Here is a 26926-nt window from a genome sequence, read left to right on the forward strand (position 1 = left end):
CGTTATGTTGTTGTTTTCATGGCTGAACAGTATTCCATTGTATAAATGTACCACATCTTCTTTATCCAGTCATCTGTCGATGGACATCTAGGCTGTTTCCATGTCTTGGCTATTGTAAACAGTGCTGCTATGAACATTGGGGTGCAGGTGTCATTCTGAAGTAGGGTTTCTTCTGGATATATGCCCAGGAGTGGGATTCCTGGGTCATATGGTAAGTCTATTCCTAGTCTTTTGAGGACTCTCCATACTGTTTTCCACAGTGGCTTTCTTTGCTTCCCTCTCCCACTTTTAATGATTTAGATGTCTTCTTTTACAATTTTGTGTTTATTCTTTTTGTAATTCATAGTAGTTATCTCCTTTCCAGTTATGAATTTCTCATTTTTGTAGCATCCTGCTTCTTTTCTATTTAGAATAGACCTGTCAATACTTCTTATAGCATGGGTTTAGTGTTGCTAAACTCTTTTAGTTTTTGCTTGTCTGTGAAGTTCTTTATCTCTCCTATTCTAAAGGATAGCCTTGCTGGATAGAGTATCCTAGGCTGCATCTTTTTTTCATTCAGGACTTTGAATATATCTTGCCACTCCCTTCCGGCCTGTAGTGTTTGTGTAGAGAAATCAGCTGAAAGCCTTATGGGGGCTCCCTTGTACCTCACTCTTTGTTTTTCTCTTGTTGCCTTTAGGATCATTTCTTTATCCTTGACTCTGGCCATCTTGATTATGATATGTCTTGGTGTGGGTCTGTTTGGGTTCTTCCTGTTTGGGACCCTCTGAGCCTCCTGTACTTGGATATCTGATTCCTTCTTTAGGTTTGGGAAGTTTTCAGTCATGATTTCTTCAAATACCTTTTCAATCCCCTTTGTTCTTTCCTCCCCTTCTGGAACCCCTATTATGTGTAGATTGGCATGCTTTATATTATCCCATAGGTCCCTTATATTGGTTTCATTGTTTTTTATTTGTTTTTCTCTTGGCTGTTCTGATTGGGTGCCTTCTGTTGTCCTGTCTTCTAGGTCACTTATTCGTTCCTCTTCATTATCTACTCTGCTTTGTACAGCCTTTAGGTCAGCTCTCATCTCAGCAAATGAGTTTACTAATTCTACCTGATTCTTCTTTATAGCTTCTATTTCATTTTTTGACATATTTTATATCTCTAAACACTATTTCTTTTAGTTCCTTCAGTACTTTGATCACCCCTTTTTTGAAATCTTGATCTAGTAGGCCATCAATGTCTATTTCCTTGATTGTGCTTTCAGGGGATTTCTCTTGATCTTTTAATTGGGAGTGGTTCCTCTGCTTCTTCATATTGCTCATATCTCTCTGGCACTGTGGCCAGTGGGTGGGGGGGTCACTCCCTCTCCAGATGCTGCAGTCAGATGCTGCTCTGGCAAGGCAGGTGGGTGGATCGTGCCCCCTCCAAGCACCGTGGTCAGGTGCTGCGTTCCTGCCAGGAAGGTGAGTGGCCACCTGCCCTCTCCCAGCACCGGTTGCTCCGCTGCTCTGTGCAGCTGCCCACTCTGCCTCAGGTCGGTGCTCTGTAGGCGGGCTCGAGGAAGACCATGGAACAGCCCCACCCCTGCTCCTTGCCAAATCTCAGCTCGTTTGTCTTGGCGGCGTGAGTTCTCTGAGGTGCCAGGGCAGAAAGACCCTATCTGCCTCGGGCTGTAAACAAGTCTCAGTCTTGCCTAGGAGGTTGCAGAGCCCCTGGGTGCGGTTTCAGGTCTCAGCACAGCCCCTGCCCGGGCGCTGTGCACAGGAGGAGATGGAGGCTGTGGCTGTGTCCCACCTCTCTTCTCACGAGAAGCGCCAGTAATGGCGCCGCGGGTCTGAGGAGACAAAGGCTACGGTGTCCCTCCCCCCAGGGCACACAAGCCTTGTTGCTTTGCTTTTTTCGCAATTTATGGGGGACCGAAGTTGTTCTGCTCCATATCCCCTCCCAGCCACGGCACGCAGCACCCTGCAGGCCCCCTGGAGCTGCCTCAGTGTAGCCACCCCAGTCCTCCACCGGGCTCGGGAAGCCTGGCCCGGCCCCAGCTGCTGGGTCCCGTCTCGGGGTGGGTGTCACGGGGACCCTTTGTACCTGTTTAACTTAGTTCTGTTGGCCAAGGGGTGCTCGGGGCAGATCTGAGCCTCGGAGGCTCCCCCTCCGTCCCGCTGGCCTCTCCATTGGAGGGAGGAGACCCAGTGAACAAGTGCTATTCTCCCTTTGCCGCTCCCACCCTGTGGGACCAGTCCCTCACTGTTTTGTTTTTTCTTCTTGCTTTTTTCCTTTTCTCCTACCAGATTTTTGGCGTCTTTGTCTTTTGAAGAAGGCGATGTTCTGTCAGAGTTCGGCAGGTGCTCTGGTTGGCTGAGTGGGTCCGTAGATGTGAGTTTTGGTGTATTTGTGGGATAGGGTGAGCTATAAGCGTCCTTCTACTCTGCCATCTTGCTTCTCCCTCAAAAAAAGGTTTAATTCTTATGGGTTATTTTTGGAAGGGAGTCAGATGTCCTGAAAAGACTGAACTGGTGATGCAAGATCTTATAGCTAAAGAGAAAGTTTAAAACTATTTTAGGGCAATCCACATAAAAATGCCAGAAACCAATGTAAGAGAAAGTAGGTTATGTCAGTAAGGTAAAAGAAAGAACAGAATCTTGAATGTGTTCTTTAATAACACAGTGAAGGAAAAAAATACTTAATTAAAGCAATCTGAGTTGGAAAAATCATCCATATATCCAACTACTTTCCATATACATCTTTTCCCCCACAACCTGTCCTCACTAATTCTTCCCCTGTGTTCTTCTCTATTGCTTAAGAACAACACAAGCACCCAAATACTCAACTTAGTAATCTGGACTCCCTGACATCCCTCAATTGTCGGAACTGATTTAGAGTTAACACTAAGAACACCATCTTCTAAATAGCTATTAAATCTCTTTCCTTTTCTCTGTCTGCACCTGCTAATGCCACTGTCCTAGTTCATGCCCCTGGATAAATTAACTGCCTATCTGATCTTTAGCCCTTCAGTTTTATACAACTCACTCAATTCAGGCTCTATAGCAATATTTTTTCAAACTGTAGGCCTATGACCCATTAGTGGATCATGAAATCAACTTAGTAAGTTGCAAAATCACTTCAGTGGCTTGCAATTAGCTTTCTAAATCACCAGGAAGAAATATTAGAGTTCATCTCACAATACTAGTAAGAGTAAGATGTGTTTCATGAATTTTTGTTGTTGTTGCTATATATATAGGTGCCTATATATGTGTACTGAATCATAAAGTGAAATGAATTTTTTTTAGTGTTATACTGATCTTCCAAAATACAAATCTGATCGTTTTACTTCTCTGCTTAAAACTTTTTTATAGCTTACTAGAATCATGGATCAGAATCACGCAGAGTCTAAGCAAATCTGGACGTTTTACTAGACCCACAGGTGATTCTGATGGTCAGCCATGTCTGGGACTCACATGCCTCTGGGATAGAGCTCAAATTCTACCATACAGCACACGAGGCCAGCCACTAGTGCTCATCTCTCTAGTGTTAACCCCATCTGCTCTCCCCATTTTGGGTATGAAACTGTAGCTACTTTATTTCTGTCCTTTACCGCTGCTATTTCCTCTGTCCTTCTGCCAGAACCCACCCTTCTCACACAACTTTCTTGTGGGTAAACTTTTGAAAGTCTTTTAAGACATAGTTCATGTCTTAAAGCCCTTCCCATGTCTCTGACAGCACAGCCACTTCTTGACAACCTCGATGGACCTTCCACCTGCCTCTTTCCTGGCATCATCACTGTAGTCCCATCATTTGCTCACAGATCTCCCTCTCTGATTAAACTGAAAACTACTTGAGGGCTGAAACCTTGTCTTGTTACATCCCCCAAATCTAGGAAGTAAATGAAGAAATCAATTTTATAGTACCCAGTATAGTGAAGTCCAAAAACCATTCATTCTGTGACCCAATTAAGTAGGACAATAATAGTCTCTTTTACAAAGCATTTAATCCTATTCTTTTTTTTTTTTTAAACTGAGATATAATTGACATATAACATTGTATTAGGTACACAATCTAATAATATATGTATATATTACAAAATGACTACCACAATAAGCTTAAACATCTATCATCACACCCAGTTACAACTTTTTTTCCATGTGATGAGAACTTTTAAGGTCTACTCTTTCAGCAGCTTTCAAATATGTGACACAGTATTTTTAACTAGTCACCATGCTGTACATGGTTTGAAAAGAAAAAAAAAAGTCAGGAGAAAAATAACTTTGGACAATACTTACAGTGTAAGAGCTAGGAAGGCATGTATTGTTGATTGCTTTGGCTAAAGAAGTTTAATATATAGGCATAATGTAAATAATTACAATGATTTCTAGTGACCTAATTAAAGAGTTTCATCCCTATTTCATGCCATTTGACCACTTTTCCAAACTTTTCCTTAAGTTTAATGAGAAAGGAGAAATTCTTCAAGTTTATTTTACTGATTATTTTCAAACTGACTATTTTCACAAGAACGCAATAATTCAGGTTTTATAAAATCAAAGCTATTAATTCAAGATAAAAACAGGAAATGAAAGGGAAAGAAAGAAATTGCATCAAAAAATTCTGGCTAAAGAAAGTGGCAATAGAGTACCTCTCTCTATCTCACCAGCCCCACACCCAACCCCCAAAGGACAGCTCTGTGCTTCTTAGCAGGCAAGGCTTATATTTAAGTCATACACACACACACACACACACACACACACACACACACACAAATATATACATACATACGTACATAAACATACACATACACAGACAGGTTTAAAAAGAGAGAATTATTTTCCTATAAACTTGTTCAACAAACACTTAACACATTCAACACACATCCTTCCTTTCAGCATATTCTCAAATGTTCTGACTAGTCTAGTTTATTTTAATGATTTGGCTGAAATAATTAACAAATGCCACAGGCAATTCAGATTGCCAGGATCTAAAAGGTAAATAACTCTAGGAAAAAAAGGTATTCAGGGAAATAATAACAAACTGCTCCTCTTCTGTAATGGCTACTAGCTATAATCTGTCTGTGGATATACTGTACATAACTATCTCTTTTGTTTAAAGTTAGCAAGAAGCAACTTGGAAAGACAATAAAATACAAATGTCTTCATTATTGTGGTCCTTATGATCTTAATAGCATGGTAATATAATTGGGCCCCCTAAGATTCAGGCGACAAGGAGTTTCTACCCTTGATTCTGACACTGAAAGACAACTTAAGAAACATCTCTTTACCTCTGTTTTCTAATAATGAAGTATCAACTATTGTCAACCAAATTTTCAAGGCAAGACAAGAAGAGGAGTTACAGAGTTTCTGTATATTACTTAGAGTTTCTCCAAAATAATTTTTATTTAAAAACAAGTCTGTCTTAAGGCAAAGAATATTTTTTAAGCACTAAATTATTTTAAAGTACCAGATCTATCAGAACACTGTTTTATCATGTCATTGAGCATAAGACTGTATTTCAACAGTACCCAGCTGTCATAATGCTGATAAAAATCAACAATTATACCCAATTTATGTGAGACCAGAGACATACTAGGAAAATGCCACATTAAATTTGATATAGAAAATTCGTGACTACATTATAAAAAATAGAATCAAAAGAAAATTTTAAAGAGAAATCAGGTATTAATAGAAAAAAATGGGTAGGATAATAGATAATTCACAGAGCATTATGAAAATCTTACTTTCTAGAGAGCTTAAAAGTGTTGAAGTACTCAGTTTTGAACCCTCAAGCTGATAACTTTCTATAACAGATCTGAAGTACACAGGTAAATTTTGCTTCTCTAATCAGTTATGCATCTTTCTTACAATGTCACCAGTTCCACTTTGATAGGATGTAATTCGTGAAAAGACTCCACTTGCTTTCCTGTCATTACAAATGCACCCATATCCAATTACATAATGCAAAGTTCCAGCTGTATACAAAGAAATAATTTAACATAGACTTTTAAGAGTTTGTTTTTGTAATTCACTGCATGGTTGTCTTTGAGCAAAAATTTATGTAGAAGCCTTCAATATACTAACCAGTCTTTCAAGGTGGCTGTTGTGCCAGAAAACTAGAATGCCAAAAATCCATCCCATTATAAGACAAAGGAAGTTTTATTTATAAATCACTAAGAGAATAAAGAAGAGAGACAAGTAAAAGTTGCAAATTGAAAAACATTAAAACATACTTTTCTATTAAAAGTCGAGTGTCATTAGAATACTACTATAATACAATTACTAAGTGTCTGTTCTAATGTCTTTCATCATTTTCGGGTTATAAAGGCCTCATGCAGATTCATAACATCTTGTATGTGCTAGTACCTTTCACTGCTGAATTTCTATGATTAAACATGTAAAAAACTGCTCAAATACACTGCTAGTTTTAAATATCTCTAGTGCAGTATTAGAGGTTTGTTTTGATAGTTGACTGTCTTGTTTATCAGCTTCCTCCCTCCAGTTGGCAAAAAAAGAACTGAAAGCAACTCTGGTTGTCTTCCTCTCTTATTCATCCATATGAAAGACATTTGAAGGTAGCTAGCAGGAAGTAACAAGAATAAACTAAATGGCCCTGGCAATTTAGAAGACGGACTGCAGTACACTACTGTGACTCAGTAATAACTACACAAATTACACGCCACCAAATTTATTCAGTATAGAGTTAAAATGTACACTATTTTTTAGTTTATAGAAACTAGAATGCACAAGGCTGTGGTACTTTCCTTAACTCCCCAAAGTCACCTTTTAGTCAACTTACATTCACGTCCATGGACATATAGTTGTTGGAGAGACAGTAATCACTCACTAAAAGACTTCCTTTTGTATTATCAAATTTAAATTTAAATAGAAAGACCTATTACAATGCTAAAACATTATGCTACTGCTCTACATCCTTTAGTTTTGTTTCTGATGAAATGTGTAACATTAAACCTCTAATAAACTTAAACTTTTAAATATTACTCAAAAATGTTACTTGGGGCTACATTCTAGTGCCTTCCATTTACTGTCTACAAAAAGCATAGTAAAGAAAATAAGATAAAAGGGTGATTACTATCTAAAGTTACAAAATAATAAAATGGGCTATCCATATGAGAAGTGGTTTTCCCGACTGTAACATGTCACTCATCTATTTTTCAAAAATTATAAAAACACACAGTAGTCCTTAAAGTGTTCTGGGAACAGATTTCACTGAAAATCTGATTAAAAAGAAAAAAAGGACCCTCATACACAAACTTTTACCTACATTTTAAAGAAATCTCAATCCTCTGAAGTCTATCCATACAAGAACCCCTGAGGGTCCCAAGATTCAAGGTGAAGAGCCTTGAATGTGTGTGATAGCAAGCCGACTGTGGCATCTGTCACCAGTACAGGGAAAGATGATTTCACTGATCTGAGTAGCTGAGTAAGTGACTCCATATTTCAGTACTCATCTTTTCTGAAACCTTTTGCTTATAAAGACTTGTTCTTTGTTCAAGCATATTCAACTACAAATCTGGTATTCATGACTTTCCATATCTGGTCCTTTTTTAACCTAATCAATTAATTAAGTAATTTCCTATTCCCTCAGGTTTTCCTTCCAAGTCTATTATTTTCCCATCATTTATGAAGTCTCTCTGCCGTTTATTATTAGCATGCATTGACTTTTTACTATATATCAAGCACCATGCTAGACGCTTTTTATGCCTTTAATAGCTCTAATTTCAGCTACTATTTTGTAAGATAAGTCAGTTTCATAGGTGAGAAAAAAAGAAGGAGGTTCTGAAAGGACAAATAAGTGCCAAGTCCACATTTAGGCTGCTAGTAAATATGATTCAAATCCAGGTCTAACTGAGCCTCTGGGCCTTTTCTCATTATCTAATGCTTCTCCAATTTTTCCTCTCCATTACCCTTAACTTTACTAAGGAGTAGGATGCATACCTCTGAAGAGCTGGGAAGTATAACCAAAAGTAGCTCGATCAAAATGTGACATTTCTTTAAACTTATGTTTCATCTTTAAAATTCATTTTTACTTTTGCCTCTTTCTAAAATGATTCTGTGGAGATTTCATTATAAAAATGCCTTAAAGTACATATTAGAGAAGAAAATTTACAATACAAAAAGATAGAAACTGCCACATGCCTCTAGGGTTAAACACAGGTAAGTTTGAAAAGCTGCTCCTAAAACATTCCTGATAATTTCAGTCCACATTAACTCATCTACCCCTACTTTCTGTTACACTTTTCAACCGTCATTACGCATTTAGCATAGTACATCACTTTATTCTTAGTTTATGGGTGTATCCCTCAAGCCAGATTGTAGTATCTGAGTAGAGATGTTCTTGTGTATCCCCCATAGTAATTAATTACTACAGGTAGGCTCTAAACCCAGTGCCTAGGACAACAAATGTTTGATGAGTGAATGAGTAAATGAACAGTACAACACATGGGCTTCAGAGTCTGAAGACTTGAGTTTGAGACCAGGCTAAGCTGTTTCTCAGTATTTTGGCACTAGTCACTTAACCTCACCAAGACAGAGAAATTATATTAAAATCCACTTTAGAGAGGTTTCTTAATGATTAATGAGGCATTTTATTTGATAACATTCTGTATTACTTAATAAAGCTTTTCAAATATTATTTATGATTTATAAAGTTACTAATTGATCAGCTGATAGTTTAATTTTATTTTAAAAGGCAAGTGAAGTAAAATCTTAAAGTTAATATATTATATTGGCCTAGCTAAGTAACTTTAGAAAGAAATGTAAACTGTAATAAATTCCAGTAGGGTATACTGTTTAATTGATCTAGGTATGAAGGCATAAAATTATTTTCATAGTGGAATACATTTCACAATGTATAAAATACTGTCTTATACACTCATTCACCCTTCCAGTTTCCAAAAAGTTATATAAGCAGGTGACCCCAGTGTTCTCAAAGCCACCTCCCTTCCACATCAGAATTCTAATTCAGTAGGTTCAAGATGGGAGACAGGTATCTGCTTTGTTAAAAAGGGACATGGGTGATTTTAGGGCAGCGAATACTGACTTAAAACTAACAACATCAACAGTTCTTTCCTTTACCCCTATTACCTACCATGTGAACCATGCACATTTGTAGATTCACAGCAACTATAATGGTGAATGTTTTAATTCCTTAAAAAATTATATATGATAATATAATTCAACTAAATGGTTGTAAATTATTACAACCCTAGAAAAATCAACCACTCTTTTTAAAATAAAATACTCAAGAAAGTAATCTATTGAAGTATATGCTGTTCACAAAGTAACCACAATCTCTTTTGCCTCTGTTCAAGTTAATCCAGCCACCTAAAGCACTCTCCAAACTCACCGCAGCCGACTATCAGAAGTACTTAGTCTCTTATCAAAAAATCTCTTATTTGGATTTTAGGAAGGCAATACAGTGCCTATGCCTATATTACAGTGCCCAGATTACAGCACCCTCCCTGTGAGGCCTGAGGCAGCACCCCAAAATCAAACACAGTAATATTTGTACAGTAAAATGCTTAAATATTCAAACTAAGTGAAATAAATACTACAAATATCTTCACAGCAGGTCAGGACAGGTTTTGCCTCCAAATGAATTTAAACCAAATTTCCAAAATGTAAACAGTTAAAAAAAAGTCTTTAGGCAACAGAGATTTTGGATTTTGAGATTACAAATAAAGGACTGTAGAACTTTTTAAAAATAATACAAATAAATATATATGCAAAACATGTATTTCCATATCCAGAGATATGGAAAATAAACTAGTGGTTACCACTGAGGACAGGAAAGGAGAGGCCAATGAGGGAAATGAGATTAGGAGATAACAAACTACTAAGTATAAAATTGATAAGCAACAAGGACACACTATATGGCACAGGGAATTACAGCCATTCCCAAGTAATAACTATTAATGGAGTATAATCTGTATATCTGAAATTAATATAATACGGTAAATCAACGATAGCTCAATTAAAAAAAACTTCACCTTTTTAGGTTTCAACTCATATATAACTTTCAACAGAAAGCTTCCCCCCCCCACCCACGAAGACTGAGTTACTCTTTATATGTGCACATTTAACACCTTATACTTATTTCTATCTTAGTGGTTGCCTTTTTATTTCTCACCAGACTGTAGGATAGCTGGAGTCAGGGACCATATCTTTTTCATGATCATACTCTCAATATGACATGGTATCTATTTAATAAATAGTGAAGTAATAAGAAATTCGAGCACTAAGAGTTAAATCTAGTAAAGTTTTATACTACTCTACTTGCTTGATCTGTAAGGTATGATTAACATCAATAAAGATGCATCTCCACTTGATAAAAGTGGGACAAAAATCAGAAAATCCAACCAAAAAGACTACCCAATAGCATACACATTGTAATAGTGCGAAAATAGTGTTTTGTTGCTGCTAAATAAAACTTTTCCTTAATTTGTTAGCTAGGACATTTAACACAGTAAACTACCATATGAAATAAATTGTCTATCATGTAGCAGTTTGTTTACTATTTTAACACAGGTTTTCTTGTGTTACACGTAAATACAGTACAGCAGACTTAGATATTAATCCATGTAAGGTCCCTTTATGTGAGAGGAATTTTAGAATGTAGAATTTGAAGATGGACACTTGCTTTCTTTTAATTAATATAATTGAATAAAATTGACAATTAACAAAAAATGACAGACATTAGGCATGATGAAAATGGAAAACTAAGTTTTTAAGCAAATCGGCAGTCACACAAGAATCTTAGAATTTTGAGAATTCTGTCAGACTCAAGGCATGTATTATCATTCTTGGGCATACCTTTCCTTTTTTTTAAGTGCAACAAAAGTTTCTCCGTTATTTTCTCTAAAGACAAAGGGTCACTTCAGAATAAAGGAGATGGAATTTCCTCCCAGAAATACAATCTGAAAAGTTTCTGAACTGGAACAACACACTAAATATTTAACATAAGGAAAATGAAGTAGGAAAAATGTGTGTGTGTGTGTGTGTGTGTGTGTGTGTGTGTGTGTGTATACTTTCTCAGAAATTTAACCGCAATGAGAGTGAATTGGCTTATAAAGCTTCATTTAACTACTAGCCATATCTAGAATACTACACCTAATTTACACAGACAGCCAGTCAACATTCACATAATCATATATAACAGAAAACTGACAGGATAATTAAAAGATCAGAAAAGGCTGTTTGAACTAAGAGCTTCCTATTCTAAATGCAGGAGTTTAATTCTAAGAGGTTGGTGGAAAAACATTGTTGCTTTCTATTATTAAATTTTTTCTATATGGGAACAAGAAATACCACTTTTTAAGAAACAAAATAGTTAATTTTGAACCTTAGGCCTACCAAGTCAGAAAGATGATCAAAAAGGAAGTTTAGTTTGAAAAAAAAAACCCACAAACAAACAAAAACCTTTGGAGGGTGATCACCTTTTCTGACATGCCAGTAATTTTCAGCAAATTCCAAAACTGATGGTGTTCAAAAGTGGCCTTCATTATGAACAGAAGAAATGACACAATATCTGAGATTAAATAATCTGGGGAGGGAGGGAAGGGAGCGAGGGAAGGAAAGGAGGAAGGGAGGAAAGGAGGAAAGAAGTGCTGCTGTGAATACTGGGGTGCATGTATCTTTTCGAATTAGAGTTTCCTCCGGATATATGCCCAGGAATGGGATTTTTAGTTTTTCAAGGAATCTCCATACTGTTTTCCATAATGGCTGCACCAAACTACATTCCCACCAATAGCGTAAGAAGGTTCTCTTTTCTCCACACCCTCTCCAGCATTTATTGTCCGTGGACTTTTCAATGACAGCCATTCTGACTGGTGCTGCGCTTCTGTCTTGACCAACTTCATGGGACAGGGTGGGGAAAGATCTGGCTTTCTAACTACGAAGTTGAATGAACCTCAGAGGAAAACTATTACCATACACAGGATATAACAAAGTATATAATTCTAACAGATACAGGTATATAGCCATTTTTGACTAAAAGCACTCTTTAGTTACTGGTTAACAGAACAAAAAGTGCAGTATGTTCCTAGTGAAAGTTTGAATCTCCTCTCTGTCCAACTAACATACTTTCATATACAAGGAATATCAACAGGGATTGACTAGGTTCAAGAGTTTAACAGGATCACATTTCTAGGGGGTGAAACATTAATAGTAGACTATAAATAGGACTATACCAGGGCAAATGTCCTATCCTAAAATGCTGGGCCACCTCTGATTGGTACTTAGATTATAAACTGTATAAATTGTATTGGTTACATGGGAAAAGGAATGCTTCTAATTTTTGTGATATGGGTTGTGGTATTCCTATATGTATTATTCACCCTTTGGAATTTTGGAAAAGGAGTATCTATGAGACACTTGGGTCTGAAAAGATAATCCCAGTTTAGAGCTACTGAAGAAGCTACACTAGTTTAAATGGAAGAAAGTGCAAGCTACAGTTTCTGAAAAAGATATCCAGTCCATACCCTGCCATCAGAGTAAGATCCCTTGGCTGAGATGACACAGAAGGAAATTTATTAGAGGAGAAAAGAAACATTTATATATATTTTTTCTTCTGAAAGAAAAAGTAGAGGTAATTTATCAGAATACAGCTTTGTGAGATCAAGAGACTGACTTGCTCCTGGAGGAGGATTCAAACTTAAATTTAATAAGGTTAGAAACTTCGTGATTTTATATTGTTTACATTGTATTGTTTGAGCTAGTATATCATCTCTGTTCTTGGTATAATCTTGTCAGGTGAGTTTGATTGGGCAATCCTGTTCAACATAATCTAATAAAAAAAATAGAGGAGTATTTATAGTGCTTTCTTGGAATTAACATAATTAATATTCCATCCTATCCATTTAAAAGGTTTCTGGAGGTAACATCAAATAAATGACAATTAAAAAGGCACTGAGAAGCCGGACTGCCCATCTCGCTGATCACAGGTAGAAATAGTGAAAAAAGACTGGATATGTGGCCCCAAGAAACCACATTTTGATACCCTGTAGATCTCCTCTAAGGGGGACACAGCACCTCAAGTTGATCACACGCCTATTATTAAATTTACTGGGTTAACAAGTTAAGAAAAACAGAAGTCTACTGATCTGTAGTGAGAAGCTAATTTTGTGTTTTGGTTGCTTTTTTGCTCTTCTTCTCAATTATCTCATCAAGAATGACTACCACCCTAAACTCACCATTGTCTCTCTTGCTTCCTGTGCTTGGACTACCTTCTCTGCATAACTCCATTTTTTCTTAAAAACTAAGCTCCACAGCCACTTCCACCTGGAAATTTTCCTGGACTCTGCCCTCCTTTACAATCCTCTAAGGATACCTTTTTTCTTGCATTTCTCTCCTTAATAACACCCTTACTAGTCTATAAACATTAGGAGGATGGGCTACTTATGCCATCAAATATAAGCCTTCATTGGTCTTTAACTGATGCACCATTATTTCATACAGCACTAAAAAAAGAAGAAAAAAACTACTAGTTATAATTGTGGGACACCAAAAATGTAAGGTGATCACAATTTCAGAGGAGTTAAAATGTGGGAGAAAAATATTCATCTTAAAATCAATGAAATTCTGCATGTCTTAATAAACTGTATTTTCAATATTAACAAAATGACTGGGCATATAGAAAATAACACATTAAATGCAGAATGATGAATAAATAAATAAATTCAACCCACACTGGTGCTTTTCATCAATATGCATTTTTATTCATTCAAAAATCAAAATAATCCAAAGAATGAAAATTTTTAGATTTTTAAAACTAAGACTTATGAATATAATTTACAAATACATTTTACTGGGTCTGATTTTAGCTGGATGACTTAAAGCACCAGGAAAGAAAAACATATTCTTTGTAGTATCCATTCTTGATGATCTGCGCCAATAATAGGGAAATGGATTGTAAATAATACAATATTACAAAATAACAGATAATTTTAAACTCATTTATATTTGCTTTTAAGGTATATTCATATGTTCATATTCATATAATAGATAAACACAAACACCGACTGTCAGGCCCAGAGGTAGATATTAATAAATTACCAGCACTTGCTTATTTCCGAAACCAACTGGTTCTTAATCTTGTTTTAAATTTATGAGAGGAAGATGTCCAAAGTCAAAAGCTGAAAACTTGAAAAAGAATTTAACCCAAGTGAGCTGTTTACAAGCTGCCTTGTCATTCCTTTGAAATGATGGTGAAGTCTAGATATTACTGAGAGGTGTAAGTGGTATAAAGAAGTAGAAAAAGAAATACTGCAACAATAAATTCGGAACTCCAGCTTCCTTTCCTTTATATTTTTCTATGCCCTCTGGAAAGAACATTATGAAAGTAGCTACCCCTTACTGCTAGATGCTTCACATACATTATTTCTATCTTCAGTAAACTATGAAGTAGATATTAACGCCATTTTATATGTCAGTACACTGAGGCTGTAAGAGATTAAATAACTTGTCCACAGTCAGAAACCCAGCAGTGGTAGAACTACCTCTAAAGTTTTGACTTATATGTAAGTAGTTTTTTGGTCCAAAGAAGAAAACTCAGAAAGAACTGAGAAATCTCTGTGATAAGAAACAAAAGAATCAATAAAATGAAGGCAGCACTATCTCAATTTACACAGAGGCGGGAAGTCTCCTTTGAGAAAAAAAATTCAGAATTCTGGTGACTAGACTCTGGTTTCTCTTCAGATTGAATAAATCATCTTTTACTCAAAAAAAAAAAAAAGAATTCTGGTGATGGATCAATTCCAGAATTCCACTTTGTACTGTCTATCAGCAGTCAAGTAATTCATCCCAATAACTTTTAGACTGAATATGTACAATAATTAAAGGCTATCTTTACTAATCCATTACGTATATACATCACAGAGATCATCAAAGAAGACAGATCTAAAACTTCTCTATGATTCTACAACTTCAAATTATTTCTTTTCATCTTTGTCACTAAGGGAGGTAGTTATTGCATAAGAATTAAGGGCAAAGGCCATGGAAAAAGACAAGACCAGATAAAATCCTGACTTCTTAGCTATATACCATTGAGCAAGTTACTTAACCTCTCACAGCCTCACTTTCTTTATCTGTAACATAAGGTTATTAATATCTGACTCACAAAATTATTGTAATGAGTAAATGAGATAATGGGTATATATCATTCTACACAGTATCTAGTATATAGTTAAGTGTCCAATAAATTTGTTAGGGTGATATACTTTGGACACTTCTCTGTTTTATTGGTATATTTTATATTAAACAAAAACTTTAAACTTTATCAATTGTGGGGCTATAACACAAAGTGTAAAAAACAAAAGTATCAAAATTCCATTCAAAGAGCATACCTTCTCAGTCAGAACAATTTATCAAGAGACTTTCAAAAAAAAAAAAAACAAAACCCAGAGTTTAAGAAAGAAAAAGACAGAGGTTAGGTCTTTGAAATTCACTAGCTCTTCTGTATGGAAATGTGGAAACATTTAAAATGTAAGGCAGCCCACAACTTTGTAGCATGTTATTGCTACAGGAATAAAACTGTTCTCTAGAGAAAAGTCAATTTTGTCATCCACCACTGAGGGGAGCTGTAGCCTAGGAAAAGGTTTACATAGAGTCCAAAGGTTATTTTTAAACTTTTTCACACCTTACAATATTCACATAATAAACTCTTATTAAAATATCTTTTAAATTAATTTGACAAGTGTACCTTAATTCTCCTTTAGAGACCTTACAAGAAATAATAAGGCTTATTATCTTCATATAACCATAAAGATAGTGGGATCCCTATTCCCCTTCCCAGATTTTTCTCTTTGGCACTTACCTAACATACTATATATTTACCATGTATTTAACATACATTATATATTTATATTATCTAACACAGTATATATTTCATACACACTGATTTTTATTATCTGTCACACACACTCCACAAGGAAGATATTTTTTAATGTGTTTTCTACATCACTCTATTTCTAGTACCTCTAACAGTGCCCAGCACAAAATACATGCTCAGTGAATTAATTGCTACTGAATGAATGAATGAATGAATGAATACTAGTTCACTTATTTGAAAGGTTAAAAATACATTATGAGATAAAATCAAGTAAAGCAAACTACTACTACCTGAAAAATATAATGTCCACTTACACTGACTTTTGGTTTAAAAAAAATTTCTAAGAACAGTTCTTTGATCCTATAGATGAGTATATGGACAGATCTCATGAGAATGGCTTCTTTAATATATATTTATAGTAGAATCCCTCTTAAATGATCTGAATGGCACATAGAACTGGTCAATTAAAGGAAAGGATTATGAATATTGATACACAAACATTTTAATTTTGTTCAATAATACTAATGTGTTTCATTCACCAGTTTTTATGGCCTTTTCATTGAGTATAACTTTATTATTGATTTTCTCATATAATCAACAGTCATAATATATCATTTAGTGCATTTCAATCTGTTTTAAATGAAATGAATACATAAGGACAAAAGACAAGCAATTTGAATGCAAAATCCTTCCAGATTTTCATAAATCTTTCCCAATTTTTTGCAGTTGTATTTTCACACCAGATTTGACAGCAGTTTTTTTTTTACAATTCACTTTTATCAACTCCTTCTAAAGCATTTAAGTTTTTATGAAATAATGAAATAATTCGTCAAACTGATATTTCACTGTCTTATGAAATATCTAATTAAATTATATAACTACAATAACAAGTCAACAGCATTACAAGAGGTCTTGTAAGGGGTCAAACTCAACTTACAACTCACTTGTGAGAGAAATATGTAGAAGTGTGTCTGTCAGTGGACAGCCTACTAACCATGTTGACATATGTGGGCCTAAAAGCAGACACTTTACAGACAGAATAGAAAGTATGAGGCAATCCTTGTAAATTAAGTAGAGATGATCAGAAGAGCTTCTACTGTAATGGCATATGGATCCTTCACATAGTATCTGCCACTAGCCTACTTTTTGAATTTTTCCTCCATTTTTTGATGAACGCTAATGTAATTCCTCTCTTAAAAAGAATAATCCTTACAGGATATTGGGTTTAACTATAATCATTCACTCACTCACTCTTTCATCAAACATATACTGAGCACCTACTACACAAAAGGCACTATGTAAAGAAAAAAATAGTGGTGGATACAGAGATAAATGATACAGAACTTTTCCCCTATTAAATTTACTTATCCAAGCAGGAGTCCTGTTAGCGTCTCAGAAAACTGACCTAGCTTTTCCAGAACATAAAAAGAGTTAACACACCTGGATAGGTAAAGAGAAAAACTATTCTCAAAATTGATTTTTCCTCTCATAATACAGAAGTTGGTCCTGGAAGCAAGACATCCTCCTGAAAACTAAAGAGGAAGACATGCCCAACTCTCATCTATCTTCCAGGTGAGAATACAGCACTTTTTTTGTTTTGTTTTAGGTTTAATTATATAAACTTATCCTTTCACATTAGATAGTTCACAATTTATGTTATCCTAATTTAAAGCATACAAATTAGTGTATTCTCTTTTAAGTTAATGTATTTTAAATCCTTTAGTCACAACATGTGCATTCATGCTCCTTTCCATGCATTAAGAGTATGATAATTTCATACCATGCTTCTGAAGTCGGGTAACTTTGTAGAATGTAAGTAAATGATGGAGGCAGATGAATTTAATATTTACCTTTTTTTGTTAAACTCTCTTTAAAAATAAACATTATATTAGTAAAATAGGTCAATTTCCATTAATGCTTCTATAAAAACTATAAAAAAGGCAAAAGTCAGTAATAATAAAATCATAAAAAAGTTCATCTAGTAAACTATTTATTTTCTTACACTGAGCTCCTAGCAAGCATCATTATTAGTGCTGCCATTATGATTAATAGCTGAGGAATTGCCCACTCCCCCTCACATTCTGGTTCGTTTTATTTTTCTTCAAATTATCTCTTTAATACCTAGATTCCCCTAAGTTTTGACCATCTCTTTAAAGATGGTGTTTTATTTTGTTTTGTTTTGTTTTTAATATCCATGACTAAAAAATTGGGTTTCTACTACAAAGGCTAATACCTTCGTTTATGTGAACAGTGAGTTTATAACATAATTCAGTCTTCTTTTTTATTTTTCCTAATCTGGCATAGGACATAACTATTATAGAAACAAGGAGCAGTGGAAGAGAACTGTTGTGCTAAAAAGTTCAGAGTAGGCAACTTGCAATAATACTCATTCATAATCCATTCCAGAAATAAAAGTATACAGAAAATATATATGCAGATATTGATTTTTATTAAGAAAGATATAAATTAGGGCATTATTAATTGATTCCAAAATGATATACTAGACAATTGTTTTAAATATTTCATTCTCTATGAAATTGAAAATCAATAATTTGATCTACAAAAAGATAATGCATTTTTTTCAAATAAGAGTATAAGTTAGAGAGACAAGGAGGTAGAAAATCTCTCAGCTGTTAAAAAGCATAACTTAACTCAATTTAAAAAAATAACAATAAAGTTTAAAAAAAAAAAAGCATAAAAATGCCTGAAAATCTCCACAAATGCAGTTTTCTCTCCACATCATAACTCAGAGTAAGGACTTTAAAATCATCTAATGACATAGTGATATTTAATCTCTGATAACAGTTTAATTAAAATATTGGTTTTATAAAGTTTTATAAACAATATGAATAATAGTTAAAAGCCATCTATATAATTTGTATTGGATTTTTGTGAACCTAATTTAATAATAAACACTTGGAGAAAGAAATGCTAATATATTTTCCATTTTCCTACTAAGGCCACTCCCTTACCTAACAGTCAGATTTCTAGCAAATTCAACCATTTGAGTTAACAGGCAAATAAGCAAAATAAGTTTCTGAGCTTAAATATATTTTTCATAAAAAGGATATAAATATACTCTTTCACTTGAGAACACATATCCTAATATTGAAAGGGTAATCCAAAATATATCTCTTAATCTCATGATCCATTTAAATCTCAATTGTTTAATTTTAAATTTAATATTCCTCTATTGACCTTTAAAATATCTTTATAAAATATATAACACAGAATGTAAGAAAAAGATGTCTCTTAAAATCTTATAGATTTGAATGTCTTTTGCATTCAAACCTAATCTACATCATACAGCTTTATTTATTTATTTTTTTACTTGTACCTTTCAGTAACAGCTTATAACCTATTCCTCAGAAATTTAGAACTGGTGTGCCTCTATCCTAAGATTAACTATGTAATAAGAACATCTTTCTACACAAACATAAAGTTAGTGTTTATATACTTTTACCATTAATCACAACCTAAAATTAACTGGCTAATTCTTTAATACATCAAGTTAACAAAGAAACTTCGGATGTATAACAGAGCCATTAGTACTGAAAACCATAAAACCATCTCATTGGGGAGAAGCTCTTGACGTGAGAATGAAAGCTAGAATTTGAGGCAGTAACCAATTTCAAGAATTCTAAGTTTGTCTATTTGTTTTTAAAACCTCAATGGCTACTCCAAGTATAGTGTTCAAATCTATCACTACAGAAAAGCTAGAATTGCTAACGAATGTGAAACTTTAACACAATGACACCAGCTTGATATCCAGCCATCAGAACATGTACTGAGTTTGGACCTGATCCCTCTCCCAAGCTTCCCAGATCTTCAGGTCTAAAAATGGCCCAGCTACTGATAGATAAAGTGCCCAAATGCTTTTCCCACTATTTTAAAACAGTCAGGCACAGAAAGGAAGAATATGCTGCAAAGCACGTTATAAATCTGCTACAAATATATTTTAGAAATTTAATGATGATCATGACAATGATACTGATGACAATCATAAAAGCTAATATTCACTGAAATTATTTAATCTGCACAACAACCCTATAAATTTATTACTGAGAAGTTAACAATCTTATCACCATCACAGAGCTTAATAAATGGAAGAGCTAGAACTTAAAATCAGGTCTATCAGACTCCAGAACACACACTCTTTCTCACTGTATTTTCACTGCCTGACTTCCCTAATCTCCATTCAATAAACATTTATTAAACATCTACTATATGCCTGCAAGTCACATGGGACTCCACAATACGTAAATTAATTGAAGATGATTATTAAAGTACCACTCTAGAATCCCTCAACCCAACAGTTAAACCATATACTTCATTTTTAGAGATTTCTGAGGTCATTCATAATCGCCTTCAACAAATGTTTAAATGAGCATTTTGTTATGTGAGAAGCACCATGTCAGATGCTGAACAGATAAAAAGACAAAACACTACCTTTCCCTCAAGCCCCAAACAGAACACATAAGAGTATATACATAGTTCAATACTGAAGATAATTTTTGTTTCTGCACTTTTAACAAAAATATTTACTAATAATTCTGCTATTGGCTACCATATCCTTTAAAAGATACTAAAAGCTACAAATTAACATTTAATATTTATAATTTATACTTCTACTACTACCAAAAAGCTAATGTGCCTTAGTAAGGTATACAATCAAAAATATGAAAGGTGATGGAATTTATAATTAGCTTACATTTTCTATGACAAATGTCCACTCTTTATCTTCAAATTCCTCTGCATGAGGATCCTGTAACAAAAGCAAAATATAAAGTTGAAATACAGTTCTTAATACAATCAATCCAATTAAGAATATACAAAGCCTTTCTTTTAGCTTTTATCAACTCTTAAAAATGGGAGAGGCAGAATGGCCTACTCTTAAGAAATTTCCATAATTTGTCTAAATTTAAATCAGTATTTTATATTAAGAAATTTTCTATTTCACTTATGTTGATGCATATTATTATCTTCCACCATTGCATCTATGACAAGACAAAAACACAGAGATTGATAACTTAGTGCGTGAACTACTAAGAAGCACTTTATTAAGATATTAAATGCTCATATAAAGCCCTGCCTTCATTTTTATACCTGTAAGTATTTTAAACTCAAAGTACCACTTGAGGCACAGTTTTCTTGGTGCAGAAGTTATATAAACATCTGGAATTTCAAAGCACTGCAAAGGACTTCATAATCTACACAAAGTGGCAAATTGGATGTTAATACCCTCATCTGCCCTCCACCACCAGAAACCTGACTAAGGGTAATGGATCCTACAACCAAATACAACTTCTTCCAAAGTGAAGAACACTTTTGCAAGTATTTATTTGACAAATATTCACTGGCTACTTATATAAGGAATTACAGAGGCGTAATATGGATTCAAATATAGTTGTTGCCTTCAAAGATGAAGACAACTAATCTCAGTAGTTATATGATGAATGAAATACGTAGTTTTACTAGAGATTACAAGACAGCACTGGGGGAGGGTATAGATCAGTGGTAGAGTGCATGCTTAGTGTTCATGAGGTCCAGGGTTCAATCCACAGTACCTCCGCTGAAACAAACAAACAAACAAACCTAATTACCTCCCCCTGCCAAAAACAAAAACTTTTTTTTTTAAAGAAGACAACACCATTTCTTACAGGAAAAGCTTTACGAGCAAGGAAGCATTTGGGCTAGGTGGGATTATATAGGATTTCCACAGATATTAGAATAAGTAAAGGCAAAAGGCAACACATTATAAGACATATAAAAGAGAGTAGTGGGGTCACATCATAGTGCATCTGACTTATTCAAGTTCAACTCCATGTTTTAGAGGTGAGGGAGGGATGGAGGTTCTGAGAGTGAGAGTGAGCACACACAGGTGCTACTTCCCTACTGGGTCTCAGGTCCCACACACTTCTCCTGGGGCAGCATCTTATTCACAACTGATTCCACTTTAGTCTGTTATTAATTTTCAGTTTCTACTGCCACGGCTGAGTTTGGGTCCTTGTTACTTTGTGTCCAGGCTATTTCAAGATAAAAGTGATTGCTGCATTCTCTCAGTCTCTCTGCCCTCCAGTCAATCTTGTACACAGATTAATTCTTCCAAACCCCAGTTCTGACCATGTTAATACCAACTTCAGATTTCTTTAACCTATGGGATAAATTCTGAACTCTTTAGTTCTTTATTTGTTGGCTTATTTTTCATGAGGGATTTAGGGCATGAACAGTGCTCCTTTAGTGTGACACAATGCTGAGGAAGGAGACATCTTACCACCCTTCCTGCCTACCGACACCTGCACCACGTTGTTGAAGAATGCAGCATAGCTTTAGCACAGCTGGCAATTAATAATAACAATAATAATAAATATTTGCAAAGCACACACTATGCCCCAGTTATTGTGCTAAGGGTTTTCATCATTACAGCAACTTATGAAATATGTACTATTTTTACTCCCATTTAACAGAACAGAAAACTGAGACCTAAAAGATGTAACTTTCCACAAATAAGTGTTAAACTTACATTGCAGTTCCAGGTCTGTCTGGGTTTTAAGCATGCTGTTGGTTCAGTTTTACCACTGTGTCCCTATGCCCTAGAAAAGTACCTGACACACAGTAGGCTCTCAAGAATATTTGACAAATGAATTAATGAATATATCTTAAAAATTTACAAATATTGAACAGTGCCTTACATATGACATACATTAATTCTCAAAGTTGATGAAACTTTTTTTAGAAACATAGATGATGCATTATCCCTAAAAGAAAAATTTTAATGAGACCAAGAGACACATCTGATAAGGCAAAATCACTAAAAAGATGTAAAGGAACAACAATAACGTTCATTTTCAAGTCACTTTAAAATGGTATATCTATCATCGACTATACCAAATATGCCACATTGATGAGGGATGTTGAGGGTAGAGGAGTATACATCTGTGCGTGGGGAGAACTATGTGCGAACTCTGTATTTTTGCTCAATTCTGTTGTGAACCCGACACTGCTCTAAAAGAATAAAGTCTATTTTTTTAAAAAAAGAAGTAAAAACAAGGTATTTCTATACAACTAATTATATTATTGACTAAACCAAAACATTTGTGATGAAAATTGCTTCTAGCTTGAATCAATTAAGCCTTCTTTATATCCTACTCTCTATCCTCTAGTGTCTCTTTCCTTACCACTGCAATAAAGAGAAAAACTAAAAATGGCTTAAAGAGCCATTTGCCTTCTCAAAACCCAAAAAGGCTTTTTTTTTCCCCATTTACTAGAAATAGCTATTTTCAATCTAATTCAAATTTCAAAATCAAGCATGAAGGCTGAAGAAATTAATTTCAGGTTATATTATAGAAAAATGAAACATACTGATAACTTTTTTAAAAAGCACTTTGTCTATGAGCACACCTTTGTGAATACTAAGGACAAAAAGGGTTCAGAACAGTCCTTTCCTATTTGCAAATTTTAAGGTGTGTATTGTGAAACTTTAGTATAAGTAAAAGCAAGGGAGAAATATGAAAAAGTTTTCCACTTGAGTATTTTAAATGCTGTTCAAAAACAAGATCCAAAAATTGCCATAAAAGAATGAAAAATTGTTCTAACTTTTCTGTTTTTTTATTAGAATTCTGGGAAGATGGGGAGTCAAAGGTGTTGGCTGAAAATATTCTTTAAACACTTTAAATGGTCACAAGGTCGCCTCCATAGCACAACTGAAGAAAAATATGTAATTTGGCAAACTAGGGAGGAAGGGGCATTCGGGTTTTTTCCCTACAGACTAGCACTTAAAGACATAAAAGTTCAGTGATAAAGATATGCTGAACATTCTCATCAGTACTTGAAAACTACACTTACCTTCTAATCCTCCAAATTACACATTTCAACAGCCACTTTCAACTCAGAATCACTCAGTTAGTGCGTATCCTTTCCCCAAACACATGGCTGTCAGCCATTTATCAGCTCTATTCTAACCCCTTGTTCTCTATCACCATTTTTTTAAGTCGTGTAACTATGTCCATTCATTTGCTTTACCAATATAAACAGACTAAATCAAAACACACAAGAGATTACTTAAAAGTCTACCTCAAGCATGTCAGAGATTTTGCTGTTGTAATCTATATTCTTGTGGGTTTTATTATGGAATAGGCAGTACAATGTAAAAAACAAACAAACACAAACCCCCCCCAAAAAACCCGGGGCTAGTGGGGAGGGCATAGCTCAGTGGTAGAGTGCATGCTTAGCATGCACAAGGTCCTGGGTTCAATCCTCAGTACCTCCACTAAAAAAAAAAAAAAAAAAAAAAAAATTAATTTAAACATATACAAATAAACCTAATTACCTGTCCTCCAAAAAAACCCAAAAAACAACAACAACAAAAAAACTCAGGGCTAAATCATAGAGTGACTGGGCAAGTTACCTTCTTTAATCTCAGTTTCATTATCAGTATAATGGGAATAATTATAGACCCTGAGGGTTGCTGTGAGAATTAAATGAAATAGTACTCTAAAGGTCTTATTGGCAATAGGCTGGTTCTGATCTTTCCTGGAAATTAAAAAAAAAAAAAAAAAAGAAGAGCAGCTACAATCTCATCCTTTACTTCTCCCCGAGCAAACATATCAAATATAGTGTATATATAATAAGCATAATCGAATAGTGTTATAATGTCAATAACCATATATCAAAACTATAAGATATTCATGAAGTGTTATGAATATTTCATAAAACAGAGTATTTATGAAACACAGAGCATTTGAAAGTAGTGTCCCATTCATGGGTTAGTACATTAACATTCATCATACTGTTTTGTTCTATTGATCTCTGCAGTAGTTCCAGAACAAGTGAATTAATATGTTGGATTACAAAATCAAAGGCACTTTTTTACACAGTGATTTCGCACTCTAAGCCATATAACTCTGCCCAACCTAGATTTCATATTGTAAAATATTTAGTGGATTTTCACAATTTAGTGGATTTTCCAACTTTGTTACTAATTTATGCTTAACTAGATGCCCTTCTTCATTCTGTCCTTCTGCAAAAGTAATTTCAACACAATTAGAATGATTCAAAGAAGAAATAAAGCATTTGTTTTCTAATTTCACCATTTTCAAGAAGGCTGAAACTGTGACATACTTGTGCCCACTATCTTTCTTTTTTTTTTTTTTTTTTTTTTTTGAGCAGGTAAGGAGTTGGTTAGGAAAGTAAATATTCTAGTGCTTGTCACATGTGAGGACTATTTTATGTTTCAAGAAATAACGAAGACTTCCAAGAAAAAAAACACACATAAAAGAGTCAGGTATATGCACAGCTATGTTTTTGGATCTGCTCTTGGAATTTATTACCAGAATTTTGCTTTTAAGCTATAGTATTTATAAAATACTAACTTCAATAAAACATTTATCAAATATCCATTTTAAACTTATGTTAACATCAATAAAATATTTATCATATACTAATTTTAAAACATCCTGTTATTAATCAAGTGTAACAAGATGAGGCTCAGAACTAAGACTTTCACAAACCTCAGCTTTCCACAGAAAATGCACTTTAACGTTTCCTACGGACAGAAGGTAGGAAGTCATAAAAGAATTCCAATTGACCTCAATTGGAATAAGTTCAAAAAGATTCTCAAATTATTCAGACTTTATAGACCATGAAACACCCTAATACACTTGAACTGTTGTTATAAATTGCTGTTATCTCTAAAAATAATACACAGTAAGGTACCAGGTTGGACCCAAATATATAGAACAATGAATACTGAAATATTCTGTCATTTAGAATCCTGATTATATAATAAATTCTATACCTTATAAACCAGAACTTACCTTGAAAAGTGTCACAGTGATTTCAATGTTTTCAGGAACAGGCCACACTACAACACCACGGTATGGATTTTTTATTCCAGGCTGCCAGCTATGAGCCTACCAGAATAAAAATAATGGCTTCAATCTAAAGTACAGGAAATGCAATATTAATAATTTACAAAAGTATATTGACCCTGTTTAACTATACATTAGATCCGTCTTCCTAAAACAAAAATGATTAGTCAAATAAAAATTTCCAAGCATTAAACTTGGGCCATGACAGTTATATCACATGATAGCTACAAATTACAATCTGTAAATAAACATTTACACACACACACGAAGATGCAAAAATGAGGTGTCTCATATTTTCAAAAGCTATTTCTTCTTGAATAAAAATCGTATTAGGAGAAATATTTTTTAAATTATTTTTGGGATCTAGGAACTTAAAGGAAAGTTCATTCTTTAAAAAGGAAAAATAATTGTATGGTCTGTATTTAAGTTCATTTCCCATAAACTATAATGCTTATTTAGGGCAAGTAAATAAGAAAGCAGTTTTTTAGGTTAATAGTTCTAGTACTTACAAATTTAAAGATTTTTTCTTTGTGAATTTTGATTATCAAGGTTCCCTAAGGACCCCCCCAAATGTGGGGGATCACTACTCTAGCTCTTCCTTTGAGGTGGCATTTCCAGCCTAAGCTGATGGAAAATGGTATGCGAAGATAGCTCAACTAAGTCTTCAACCCCGTGAGCTGAAGAACTGTCCATGAACATGCCATGAAGGTAAAAATAAAAGCTAGTATTTAAGGAGTACTTTCTATATGTCAATCCATGTTTGGAATTTACTTATGTTTAACTCATTTAATCTGTATTGTTCCAATATTAGCATATGTGCTGCCAAAGCGATTAAACTCATTTAATCTATGTAAGATCCCTATGAGGTAGCTACCATTCATTCATTCATTCATTCACCTACTCACTCAATTGATACTATCTGCCAAGCACTGTCTAGGAACTGGAGTAGTAAAAGCAACCTGCCTTAGTAGAGTTTACAGAATAGTAGGAAGAGATAAACAAAACAGTTAAGTAAAACAGATAGTACATTAGGTGGAGACAAAGGCTATAGAGAAAAATGAAAGTGAGGAAGAAGGATGGGAGGGGCAAGAGAAAGTAATGATTTTCAACAGGGTAGTCAGAGAACGTGACATTGAGAGAGTGACAAGAGAAGACCTTAAGGGGGTGAAAGAAACAGATACGTAAATACATAAGAGCTTTCCAGGAAGATGGAACAACAACCGGAAAGGTGCTGAGGCAGT

At 34.5% G+C, this 26926-nt stretch overlaps 1 protein-coding gene across 1 annotated transcript in view; it reads right to left on the reverse strand.

Annotated features, from left to right (window-relative positions):
- EHBP1 (EH domain binding protein 1) overlaps positions 1–26926 on the reverse strand; it is a gene marked incomplete at its 3' end in the record, with an annotated part of 127336 nt that overhangs the window by 53551 nt on the left and 46859 nt on the right. Inside the window, 2 exon segments of the mRNA XM_064494453.1 lie at positions 20528–20581; positions 25632–25727. Of these exon segments, the coding sequence (XP_064350523.1) occupies positions 20528–20581; positions 25632–25727 (150 nt within the window).

This window comes from Camelus dromedarius, chromosome 15 (genome assembly GCF_036321535.1).
Source record: "Camelus dromedarius isolate mCamDro1 chromosome 15, mCamDro1.pat, whole genome shotgun sequence".
NCBI classification, from domain to species: Eukaryota; Metazoa; Chordata; class Mammalia; order Artiodactyla; family Camelidae; genus Camelus; species Camelus dromedarius.